Raw genomic sequence first — 13,641 nt, 5'->3', positions numbered from 1 at the left:
CAAGGCGGATTAAGTGTTATTCCCCCCGTGTGAGATCGGTCGGAAACAACGCACGTAAAAGAGAGCGAGGGGAAGGGAACGGAGGTGAGCGAGCATTCGAGCCGTAAGAAGCATTTTTTCTTCTTCCTGGGACGCGCACAGACAGCGCTGCTGGTGAGACAGCAGACAGGCGAGCGAGCGGGAGAGGAGGAGGACGCACCAAACAAACACAGAGACAAAGTTCCCCCCGCGTCGAGATGAAGTATGGTGCCAACGAACGTCCGTGTTCCGGTTTAACGGAAGTTGTGCATCAAAAAGGGAAAGAGGAGAAATACCCCCAAGGAACGAGTGCACTCATGGGTTGCAGTGTGGCACGAGTGCTTTAGTGCGGTGGAGCCAATGAGATATCCAGTCATGATTTGGGTCGCGTTTTTACCTTTTTTCTTTTCACGCGCACACGGGAACGGGACCGTGGACCAGGTGCCGTTCTTCCACGGGCATGTATTTGAGAACTCGTCCCCGGGCTCCCGGATCAACGGACTGAGCGTCCCGTTAAAGCGGCTCAACTCGCAGAGGCTGTGCGGTACCGAGGAATTCGCGGCGCACTTTAAACTCCTGGGAGATGGGAGCGAAAATTTCCGTGTCTTTGCGCACCACAAGCGGGGACATATTTTATTGAAGACTTCTGGGGTTCTGGACCGGGAGGAGCGGGCTGAATACGCACTGAGTCTTGGTTTGTGTTGCGGACAATGCACGGGACTCTCCCGGGAAGTGGAACCGGAGTCTCCGGTTGTCGCCGAAGTGGCGTCCATCAAGGTGGACGTCCTCGACACCAACGACCACCAGCCCACCTTCCCCGGCGCCGTTGTGAAACTAAGCCTGGACGATGCCACTGCGCTCCGCACGGCGATCTACACGGTCACCGCGCGGGACGATGACAGCGGCAAGAACGCGGAGCTCATCTACTTCGCTTTGCCCAAAAACGGGAGTTTCTACGCGGTGCCCAAAACCGGAGACATTCTCCTGGTGGACTCCATCCTCGGTCTGGCTCAACCGATCAAGTTTAAAGTGTTTGCCCGCGACCGCGGGTGGCCCTCTCGCACCAGCCCGGGCATAGCTGTGGAGATAAATCCCCGGCAGTGGCCCGTGACGTCCTCGCCGAACCCCCAACTGGGTAAACGGAAACCCACATCGCAAATCAAAGTACCGGCGCGAAGGTCCCGGTCAGCGCTGGAATCAGACAACCCCGTGTTCATCAACGTGTCCGAGGATGCAGGGATAGGTTCAGTGGTGATGAACCTGAATCCGGTGAGGTTTCAGTCGGCAGCGTTTGAGCTGGTGGAGCCCGACGAGGAGACCTCACCGGTCAGCGTGAGCCGGGACAGCGGGGATATAGTCATATCAAGGAGACTGGACCGGGAGACGGAGCCTCTGGTGGAGATCAGCGTCAAAGTTCAGGATAAACGAGGTGAGTGAAAGACCGAAAACACACGTGCGTGCGTGTGTGTGCGCGTGTGCGTTAGAGCGCGCGGAAGAGAGTGAGAGACGGTATCACGGTGTGTTCACATCACATTACACTAAGCGATAGACAAACATAATCTGTTATATTTTGTGTCATCTGGTTGCATTTCTGACACTGTGGACTATCGTGTGCATAAACAGTTCCGCATCAGTTCTGGTGACATCATGATGTGATGCAAAATTAATTTCCTTCACTAGAACTCTCCACAAGGATCCTTGTGGCCCCTGGACTCAATATGGGAGTCACTGGAGAAGATACAGTATGTGTTTGGTTACAAAGAGGAGAAATCCACACAAACGTGTTTCTAATACTTTATTATTTTGGCCCAATATGAAATTGTATCTGAAACGTCATTATTTAAGAGCAGAGGCAACCACTGTGTGCAGCAACCTGAGGTCAGGGTGATGTGTGTTTGAGTTGTGAGGAAGCTAGGAACCCTGTTGCTGTGGTAAGTGAGTGCTAACCACCTCGGTTTAGAACATCATCTTTCCCAGCCAGCCTCACATCCAAGCACTGCATCCATGAGAGTTCTGGCTAAGCAGTGTCAGAGTGCCCGGTGTTTACAATAGAGGTTAAACAGAGTGACGACCATCAGTGCTGATGATGATTCATGTGCATCGCATTAAGTCAGAGCAGAGCGTGGATGCGTCTGCTGCTGCTGCCGGCGGCAACAGATGCTGGGACGTCGGGGCGGAAGCACCTGCGTAACTAACCAACAGGTTAATTATCACCTGCGGATGAAGCAGGAGAGCAAGGGGAGTCGGAGAGCGAGCCAGATTCACAGTAATGAATGAATACGTGGAGAGATGAAAGGCTGGACTAATTGTCTGTGACACTGTGGACTGGATTATAGAATGAAGGCACAATATGGATGAGCTTGCACTTGGTTCTAATTTATCCCTCCACCTCTGTTTCCATCTGTCTGTATTGTATGACTGGAGGAGCTGTGCTGCTTGTTCCGTTCCCTTCAGAGCGTCTGACTGGGGGAGCGACCAGATCAATGTAACCTATTGGTCTCGGTAATGTGAACTATCCTTACGCAGGGAAGAAGCTGAGCCTGCTGTTGGCACACGATGCCTTTACACTGCCAGCAACAATCTATTTGTCACAATCACTTCCTTTTCAACACATTAATATTGATGGAAGAACTTTATGTTTTCAGTATGGCATTTGACGCTTTAGTGTCGCACTATTACAGCATCCTCCGAGATTTATTTTGCAGAGCAGCTGCTGTTTGACTTTAAAGAGGCACTCGTGTTGGGACGTTTTTCACATCCATCCTTACCCGAGATGAGCTTTGGAGACAGGTTAAAAAAAAAAAATCAATTTCAAGCAATTTCAACAAATTTCACCAGCCGTTGGTAGATGATGCATTTCCCGGCACTGTCAAAAGTTGAAGTAGTTTCATCCTTTTCTGACAGACCACCTTGTTATATTTTCCTTACAAATGAACAGGAATCAAACACAGCAGACAGCTAAATAATAACATCCTTGTGAAGAATACATTGTCAGGATATTGGTGGAGGAGGAACAACAACAAAGCAAGGTTTCGTTGTCATTTTTAAATACTATGTAGGAGAGGCAGTGGCAGGACTGTCATCTGTATTTTGATATAAAAAATAAATGTTTAGTGCATCGAAAGTAGATATTAATATGTAATCCAGTAATGCAACCAGATACAATAAGGATGAGTTATACGTTATTTAATTATGTCTACAAAGGCTTAATGTATTTGAAGATTAACGACATATGACATAGTGTCGCTGATGTGGCCAAATCCCTTTCTGACCAGTGCTGGTTTGGATGATTGAATCTTCAATCTGTCTTGGCCGCATCTATTTCTCGAGTAGATCTGCCCTTAAAAGGACGCATGCTAATGCAAAGTTTAAAGAGGAGGATCAGCGTAAATGTTTCCTAAATGGATGGCTTTTTAAAAAGCCCAAAACCTTTTATGTGTTTCACAGGCGTGGATTGAAATACACATCCATGACCTGACTGTTTACCGCGTCATGCTGAAAGGCGGCAAGTTTTAATTTCCGGGCTTAGTGGCGGGGAAGGAGCCTGGCTCAGCTCGGTGTCTGAAGCGTGAGGACGGCAGCATCCGTCGGGTTGTCGGTAGCTCTGTTGAAGTCTTTTAATCCGTTTGGAGTGGAGAGTCCTGCTGGAGCCTCGACCTCCCTCCATCTGCTCGCATTATCCCTGTAATCCCATCTCATTCTCTCTGTCTGTCTCGCTTTCTCTCCCTCTCTCCCGCTTGCTCTCTTACTTTCTCTGTGCAGACTTTCACTCTCACTCCAGGGATTTAGTTTGAGTGGAGGCACAGTTTAACACTGTGTGTGTGTGTGTGTGTGTGTGTGTGCGTGAATGAGAGAGAGAGAGGGCTTCCGACATGATACTTCGAGGGGTGTGTGTGTGTGTGTGTGTGCGTGAGGCTTGATGTACGTATCAGGATCAGAGATCACTTCTTCTTGTCCGCATTTGTGGCCCACTCCACAAGTTTAATGTGTGTGTGTGTGTTGGGCGGGGGGGGTTAAACCATTATATTTGAGAGTAAAGAGTTGTTTGGGTTTGGGTTGGAGTTGGCCGTGAAATGGTTGTGGTCCAGATGAGGCTAAATCTCCAGGGAATGAACTTACATTTACACATGCAAGTTAAAGTCACACAGGGTTGTCTTTCACTATTTTCACCTTTCTTTTCTTTCGTTCTCTCTTCCCTGCTCTTTTATTCTCCTATAATGTGTATGTGTGCACATCTAACCTCTCATATAACAAACCTTTTCATTTTCACAAGTCATTTAATAATGAGGCAACACCTAAAAGTGAGGGCTCCATTAATTTTCTCCATTAATTAAGATTTCTCCCCCCCTCTAAAACAGCCAATCTGACACTGTTCTTTGATTGTGGTGACTCGTGTTGGCACAATGATTAATGGAATTATTAATTTGGTCAATTATTCAAATGATTTATTTCGTCAGTCACACACAAGTCCATTGTCCAGCTTTACAGCTTTCCCATTTGAAAAAAGACCTCACTGATATTTCTTTCCTTGCGTTTGTGTCTTATGTCTTTTTTAACGTATAATAACCTTCTACACTTTCATCTTTTCTAGCCAAACTGGATCAAACAGGGCTGGACGATTAATCGAATTTTGATCGCGATTTTGATTTTGGCTTCTCACGATCATGAAAACACTGTAATTGAAGAAAAACGATTAATGTGCCGCCGCAGGGCGTGTATTTAAATTACTGCGCTGTAAAAGCACAGTGAACACACCTGTGTCGCCTGCAGCTGCAGCAGTGAGTGTGTGGATCAATTGTGGAACAAGCGATTGACAACATGGCAGAAAAGCAGCCACCACAACCCAGTCCTCCATCGAGGACACTCTTTACGATGCCGCTCCGTGTCCCACCGGCTCCCGGCGACAGCGAGCGACAACGGAGGCTGCGACATTTATGCTAGCTAAGGACATGATTGTGTCCTATCAGTACAGTTAGCAACCAGGCTTCAAGACTTTGGACAAGTGGTACGTGTTGCGATCATGCAAACACTTCAGCAGAGTTGTACTGTCTGCGTTGTACGATAAATGTGCCGCTGAAGTTGAAAAAGATGTCTCCACTGCTGAGTATTATTTATTTTTATTCATTGCTTTTACATTGGTATTGCTATTATTTGTTCAAGTGAAAAGACTGGTGTTCTTGCCAAAAACCTCAGTTTGTAGGAAGCAAACGGCAGGGAGAACAGTCTGAGTGCATGTAGACTGGGTATTTATTTTTATGTTTTTTTTATTGCTATTATTTTTTATTATAATTTATTTATATTATTTAATATATGTTTTACTTGTTCCTAATTTATTTCTGGGTTTTTTTTCTTCTTTTTTATATTTAAAAAGTTTATTAATCGTGATTTCAATATCAATCAAAAATAGTCCTGATTATTATTTTTTCCATAATTGTCCAGCCCTAGCATCAAATACACAAGACTTGCACTCTTTCTCTGGCAAATACATCCTTCTTGTCATGTGTTCTAGCAGCCTTCATCAGGACACCCACAATATGTTAAATAGACAAAAACACATTATTAATAATACCAATTGAACATTTGTATGTTTAGAACGGGCAGGTTTTCCATTGAACTTGTGCCACATGAGTCCAATATTCTCTTGCATACATGCAAATCCCACTTATATGGATACTAAGTCGGATTTGGTCCGTCAAAACTTGAAAACCCTGTTAGATGTGTACCTGCTGGGTGTGAAACCACAACTCTTTTGGTGCAGACTAGAATGTGACACACTATTCTCAGTGGGATCAGCAGTATTCCTTTCTCACATTACAGGGAATCATTTGTTTAAGTGTCAACATCAAGTCTTTTCCAATGTGACTTCGTTGTTTCTATAATTTTTTAATGGCTCCTCTGTTCGTCCCATATTGCTGCAGTATTTATACACGGCCATTTGACTCTCCTTACCTTCAGTCAGGGATGTGTTAAAAGGCAGTTACAAATTCTTTGCCGTTTTTGTGAAGTGTATTTTGAAATCCAGCTTCAGAAGGCAGACTGCAGCATGAGTCACAGCTTTGCTGGCATCACTGAAAGGTTAAAATAATTTTCTTTTTGTCTTCTCAAATGACTTGCCGTTACTGTCATGCCAAGTCTAATATGTGTTCCTCCTTTTATTATGTGACATTGAATCCATTTTAGCAGATGTGTTGTCTTGGCTTCATTAACCAGTGCCTGCAGAATTCCTGCTACGTAATGAGCAGTTTATCTCCATCGTTCCTATAGTTTGTATAGAGACTCGTGAAGCAAGCAACCAGCAACCAACACTCACAATACAGTCACTTTACCACATTTAGTTTTGCATAATGATGTCCCTCAATCTGCTGTCAGAACATTCTGTCTTAACTGCACTCATTTAAAGCAACCCATTGTACAAATCAAATGTTTTAATAACTAATTTAATACCTTTGACAAAATACAATAGAATAAAAAAACAATTTGAATGAACATTTCATCAAATTATGGACGATAAATGACACGTCTCATTTCATGCATGTCAAATGATGCTCACAGCGGTAGAGTTACAGGAAAAGTAGTGAATGTAGAATTAGTAGTGATGTCCAAATGAAGCTTCGTGAAGCATTTTCTTTATTTTCTGAGCCCAATAGATGGCGCTCTCTGTTCAACAAAGGGTTGAAGGCCGATATATTTCCATTGCTTTCAACCCTTTGTTGAACAGAGAGCGCCATCTATTGATCTCTGCGATGCGTAAACACGGATATTGCGTAAATTGGCAATGAAATTTCAAACAAATGTAAAATGTGCAAAAGGGGGGCCCTGCAGAAAAAGTTTAGAAAACCACTACCTTAATCTTTGAACATCATATGAACATCCAGCTTCAAAACTACTGAGTGGACAATATTCAATAATTGACATGTTATTAATTTAACCACATACTGTGAAATTGATGTTGCACAATCGGCTAGAGGGAAGAAGTATCAGTGTGTTGTTTGGACCACAAAAACCCACTGGTAGATGTACAGTGTTGTTAGAGTGAAGGGTTTCTCACCTCATAAACAATCTTTGGCCATGAAGATGTTCTTGATATAAATATAACAGAGATGGAAAGCATTTTTTTCAAAAGACTCTAGATTGATTGTAGACGCGTGTACATGCATGGGTGCAGATTGAGTTTGTGTGTTGTAGCTTGCATGGGATTTTGGTCAATGAAACAGCTGGTTTCAATCAAGAAAACTGTTGATCCTAAACAGATTTGTGCCACGTGCAACCACACTGAGCATGCCCTCATGATCAAGATGGACTTATTGTTCATGTTTTTTGGCTCCTCGTTCATGAAAATGCACATGGAATGCTTTTGCATCCACTTACTTGACATCTCACACACACACACACACACACACACACACACACTGTACGTTCACCCACAGCATTATACAGCATTGTGCTTATTGTGAGTTTAGGGTTGCCAGATTACTTTTATACATATTTATATATATTAGTTTTATATATATATATATATATATATAGGGATGACATGGCAACGGAGTCACTCCCACAAAGCATGTAAATTAAATGGGGAACATCATTTCCAGTTTTCATAGCCCCGTCCCTCCCTGCAGCGAAAGAGGGCACAGGAGTCCACAGCCCTGGGAAATGGTGGGGTCCAGACAAGGGGGGTGCTGTAAGCCAGAGCCAAAAGCCATCTTCTCCCCGGCATTTCCATGCTGACCTAGAGTTGACACGGCGTGGCGCGACACACAGCCATGGATGTAATGCTTGGCGAGGGCCAGCCAGCGGGCAGCAGCCGCGCTGACCTGCCATGCAGGGTAAAAGTGCACCGGTGTGAAGCAAAGGCTTGCATGGGATTCATACAAAACAACACAAGAGCCAGAATAATCATTTTATCATCTTGTTTTCATAACTGTTGAGAGCCTAAATCAGAATTGGAAATAAAATAAGATTAACCGCCCAGCCCTTGCAGTTTGTTTTTCTTACTTACACAAATAATCGGAATAAATAACATGGAGACACAGAAGCACATAGTCAGCACACACGGCTTCAGCTCAGCATCCAGAGAGACTGCATTTTCTGCACCTCATGGCAGACTTTCATTGACTCCCAGAACGCTTGTCTTTTTGCTTTTTGCTCTCTTCAGTGCCCAATAAAGATAGATTTTGTTTTTTCCGTGCATTGTTTCTTTTATGTAAATGGTTAATTTAGACACAACATAAGTCTTCATGCCACCATCCCTGGAATTACTTAGCTTCCAGAGGCATTTCCGATTGCCCTTTTCATTTGCTTCCACAGAATGCTGCATTTTCTGCGCCCATGATGGTTGATGACTCCCAGTCTGTCACCAATGGTTTGCCAACTGCTGTTTGTATGAATCCCAAATCTCGGCTACTGATATTGTCAAATGTCCTGTGGAATGTCCTGGAGGAATGAAAAACGCAGTTACTCTTACTTTGGTAGCAGTAAACGAGACAGCTCAGCAGCTCAGAGCTTAAGATGAAAGGTAGTTAAAGGTGTGAAATGCAGCATTTTAAACATAACAAAGGCAACATTTTCAGAAATAAATTTGATACATATGCTTGCTGTAGAATAATTGCAGCTGATCTATGAAACTTGCTTAATGACTTGAACCTGAACACACTGAAAGAAGTCATACGAGGGGTTAGAACAATGTGAGTTTTGTTTTATTTTAAGTGTGCATGCTGAGTGAAGTTGAAGCTTAAACACTGAGAAGTGAAAATGTTAAATAAAGTTCACTAACATAGATCATGCCAATAATGGGTTTTGAATAGTTTAGAGCCATGGTCCTGTTCCTGAACTCCATACATTTAAATCCGGACGTTAAAATCCAGGAAGTAGTGGCAAGTCAAGTCAAGTGAAAAACTGTGATGACATAACATTTGAAATATTTATTTGTAACTATACTAAAGTGACAGTAGCCCAGAATAGACAAACCAAACACTGACTCTAGAGAGGGTCTTTCACATTTTTGCGTTGAAGTGAGATTGAATTTGGTAGCGCAAATGCACCTGAAGGCCACCATACTTTCTTCTACATGCTTAATATTCAGCTGCAGTTCAACACCGCCAGATGCCACAAAATCCTCCACATTTGTCCTTTAAGTCGTGTTTTACAACCATTTTATTACTGGCTTTACAGAAGATAAACATGACAGGGATTTTTTTTTCAAATATACTTTTAATTCCTTCACCCATTTGTCATTGCCAGGAACTCTTAAAGTGTATCATCATTTGTTCTGAGAGAACATTGCCTTCATCATGTTTCGTGACAGACCAGTTTGGCAGATTTGCATCCAAACCCAAATGTGCTGCAGAGACGTGGAGAGCCTGACAATTTTGTCTGAGATTGAAAATTGAAGACAGGCTTGTACCCTGATTCAATCGTGACCTGCAATCCATCAATGCGAAACAGAAACTTTAAAAGCTTTTCAGTGTTTAATGTCAGATATGAGCAACTGCAGTAGGCATGTCGGAAGCCATATTCCATTTGTCACCTTTCAAAAATCACTTCTTAGAGTGACTGCTTTACATTTTAAGGATCTAACTCTTTTCAGTGACAAAAGAAACCTTTTAGAGTTGGAAAAGGTCACCGATCACCTAATGCCTGAAGATGGTAGAAGAAGTGTACCTACCAGAATAAGACACTATTAATTTGTCATGGACATCATTTCCACTTGGCTAATGCCTCTTGTTTAATTTCTCAATAATTGCTTGCATATTTTGTTTTAACTGTTAAAGTGTAAACTAGAATATGTTAGCTGTAGGTGGCACTAAACCCTAGTCATGATAAATCAGAACACCTCAGATATCTTCACATTTTCTGAAAATAAGGTCTTGGACAAAGTAGCCTACATGATGCTTGATGAAAGTTCAGTGAGTTATACACTCTGGGAACCAACAACAACAAGCTGCTTCACAATGTTACCTTCCTCTGATCTACATATGTGTAGCAGTCGTAGCTAGGCTTGAGCTGGTTTAAACATTTTAAAACCGCTTTGGTATCAAAGAAAGGAGTCAACACTATGCCGCAATCGTACCATTTATAAATAACTTTGCTTTGCGGCATAACATCACAACAGTGTCTCTTTTTCACAAAGCATCCTGGCTTTGTGGAACCAGAAAAGCGGTGCAGGCCGTGTGACATATCGGAAATCTGATTAGCTTGAGGTTTCAAAACAACTGTGAAAGGTGAACTTTTGCCCATCTTGCATATTTACACGACTCTTCAACCGCAAGTGAAGCTGTGCTCTGCATCATAAAGATTTTGGTGATACAACGGCGGCCTTGTGCAAGTAACTACCAGCTTTGATCTGCTCCAGTGGCACGTTGCCTAGTAAAACATCTTCGAAACGTTGAGGTAAACAAACAGTGGCCTCAGCCACTCACGGCGGCTCCGTTAGTCCGTTTATAAATAAACAAATTGATGATAAGAATCACTTGTCATTATTGCTGCTTAATACTAATGCAAGACAAGTTGGATTTAGTGCTGTGACATTTCATGTAATGTCATGTTTGCATGCTTGTATTTCTCTCTGAACTGGCCCTGTCTTAGCTTTAGAGGAGCACTTGAACGCAGCATGTGTTCACATGCTGTGATGGGGGAACGCCTCCCTGCCGAGTAAATATCCAATGTCCTGGAAGCAGGACGGCTGAGCAGGTAAAACCGTCATTTAAAAAACAGTTGTCTCTCGCTGATGCCTTCCAACAAGCCGATTCTACCGGTGCAGTAAAACACAAGAACAGTGCAGTGGGGACATTTATTACTAAAGATTTGCAGCCCTTTTCCGTAGTGATGCAGGCTTCCGTCACCTAATCAAAACGCTCGATCCGCCTTACACTGCCATCGCGCACATTTTTCAGCACTAACGTAATTCCAGACTTCTATAAAACGGAAAGGCATCGATGTGGAACTGGCTAAAGCCAGCCACAGATAGTTGGATCTCTCAGGCAACAGAGTTATCTCACTGTGACAGTCGGCTATATGTCGGAGTGGGAGATGAAGAGCACAGTATTTCAAATCCGTCCCCTGTATGAAAATCATATATAGGCTACTGAAGTACTGGATTTTATGTTTACAGGTATTTTTTTATTTAAAACAGTATTATGATTATTTAAAATATGTACATTTACTTTTTAAATAGTTTTACCGCCTTTTATCCAGTTGTCAAGGCTAAGAAGCTCTTTTGCATTTGAAAGTGTTATATTTTTTTTTACATATTTTTATTTATTGTATTTTACAATACACTTGAATGTGTCTGAAAGTAAAATAAAATAAAGAATATATCAATAGCAATTTTTTTTTCTCCTTGTGTACAAAATGTGCACCGAAACAGAACCGTGACCCATGAACCGAGGTACGTATTTAACCATGAGCTAACTGTATTATTGCATCCCTAGCTCCAACCACATCCACCGTCACCAAAACAGCAATGAAGTAGTTAAGTAGTAAAGCTGCCTATTTGATTGGGTGCCTGGGCCACGTGTGACATTGACGGATGGTGAGGAAATGTGCCCGGTGCTGAAAAGCATGTTCGGAACTAAGCTAGAACTAGAAAAGTGTGACACGTGGCGAAAGAAGGAGAACACTGAGGACTGAGGAGAACAATGGTTCTGCGAGTGATGCATTTCTAGCGAGGCGTGTCCATGTGATTGGCCCCTTACAGATATTACACTACTTTTGCTTTATGTTGACACTATGGGCAGAACATGTGTACCAGTTCCACCAACCGAGCAGGCTAACTTCCGTTTTTGTTTTATTTCGTTTTGCTATGATACATTTTTAAACTTCTGATTGAGCAGCAGTACAACTGATGCTTTGTGCTCTAGTTTTGATATCGTGTTAGGGGAGTGGTTCCAGTGTATCATCGAGCCATGATTTCAGCACTGCCCAATAAATCTCAAACACAAAATTGTGAAAAACAGTTTAACAGTCTAACTACATGTATAATGTTTTAAAAAATATATATAATAATAAAAAAAACAGACTTACTTCATCGTGAGTGGAAGAAACCAGTTATATGAATCCTGTTCTCAGGGGACATATTTGATTAAAAAAATACGTTATGTGGTGGGTTGTGCTACAGTACAGTAAAAGAGCTGTAACACACACCAGTTTGAGCAGTGTACCACCAGGCCTAACAAGGATAAAACATAGAAGGATAATCACAGACAGAACATTACTATAGTACACAACATCACAGAGACACTGAACCATGACTGGACACTGTATTACTGGATTACTTCTTTTAACCTTCACAAGGCCATACATATCAGATCCACTCATTCTATCTCTTAAGCTCACTCACTAAAATAGCTTAGTTCAGGTATACAGCAGTTTACAGACAAACCTCTGGGTCAACAAGGTCCTTGCCGTTGGTTCTCTGCTTGCACACACAAAGTGTAGCAATGGTCGCAAACACATTTTATGTTGTATGTGTCTATATGAGATGGAGCTTCAGTCAGGAGACGGTTAGCTTAGCTTAGCATACAGACTGGAAACTATTTAACAGCTAGCATGGCTCAGTCTGAAGTTGACAGAAGAGACCCAAAGTTAAGACACTGCTTCTGACTAAAAGTGCCTAAACGTAGAAACTATATTTTCAGTTAGGGCAACCAAAAGCCGATAGATAGAGATAGTGTTGAGCCCTGCAGCTGTTGACTGTAGCTTCATATTTAACATACAGATATGGAAGTTGTGTTGATGCACTCATCTAATTATTGGCAGAAAAGTGAATTGGCTTGTTTCCCAAATTGCTAAACCTTTTCTTTGACATGTGCATATGTTGGTGCTGTATGTCTCCATTTTAATACAGAACTTGATCAGCACAAAGCAGCATTTGCCACTTTCTCTACTCCACTGTCACACAATTTTAATTGGATTACAGCTAGTTTAATTATGTCCCTGCATCAGAATGTAATCACACATTGTAGCCCTTTTCTCCAAGGAACCAACTGTAGCCCAGGAGCAAACCACTAAAAAGTGTTAACGATCAGTGATGGGAAAGGTGTGAGAAAGACTCATCACACCAGCGGAGGAGGCAGTGACCATCACTGTAATGGGAGTCCAACAGCAGATCCCACACATCATGGACAGCAGCAGAGCCTTCACACCAGCCCTGAAACAAACACCTTTCACCATTCTATCGACAGACAATTCTGCAAATATTTTTTTAATGAACAATGATATCTTTTTTATTCCCATGTAAGGAGAAATACATCTGGACCGAATAGTTTAAAAAACTGTTTCATTGGACATCACAACTCTAACCTCCAACAGGTAATACGTCAACCAAATAAATGATTTGTGCTCTATGAGTTGTGTCAAGAAATTTCCCAATGCCAAGCTGGTTTGTCATCATGTGCGCCCTACTGCACAAAATGCTCAAATGTTTAGTTTTCTTCACCACAACAGTCAACAGTGGAAATGTTTCTGATATACAAATCTCTGCTTTGGCCTCATTTGTTGACACTGACCATTACTTTGGACCTAATACACAAGACTGGCAGTTTGGTCAGACTTTGTTATCATAGAAATGTATGGAACATGCATGGATATCTGACAGATTGGAGAGAGAAGGTATTACAGGGGTAG

At 42.4% G+C, this 13,641-nt stretch overlaps 1 protein-coding gene across 1 annotated transcript in view; it reads left to right on the top strand.

Annotated features, from left to right (window-relative positions):
• Positions 1 to 393: 393 nt before the first annotated feature.
• Positions 394 to 13,641, top strand: part of LOC311012116 (neural-cadherin) — a gene marked incomplete at its 5' end in the record, with an annotated part of 428,889 nt that continues 415,641 nt past the window's right edge. The window contains one exon of the mRNA XM_084007453.1: positions 394 to 1,447. Coding sequence (XP_083863579.1) covers positions 394 to 1,447 — 1,054 coding nt within the window. The remainder of the gene's footprint in view (positions 1,448 to 13,641) is intronic.

The sequence above is a fragment of the Eutrigla gurnardus genome (genome assembly GCF_963514095.1).
Source record: "Eutrigla gurnardus genome assembly, chromosome: 1".
NCBI classification, from domain to species: domain Eukaryota; kingdom Metazoa; phylum Chordata; class Actinopteri; order Perciformes; family Triglidae; genus Eutrigla; species Eutrigla gurnardus.
Note: the sequence above shows the minus strand (reverse complement) of the source record. Positions and strands in the feature narration are given on the sequence as shown.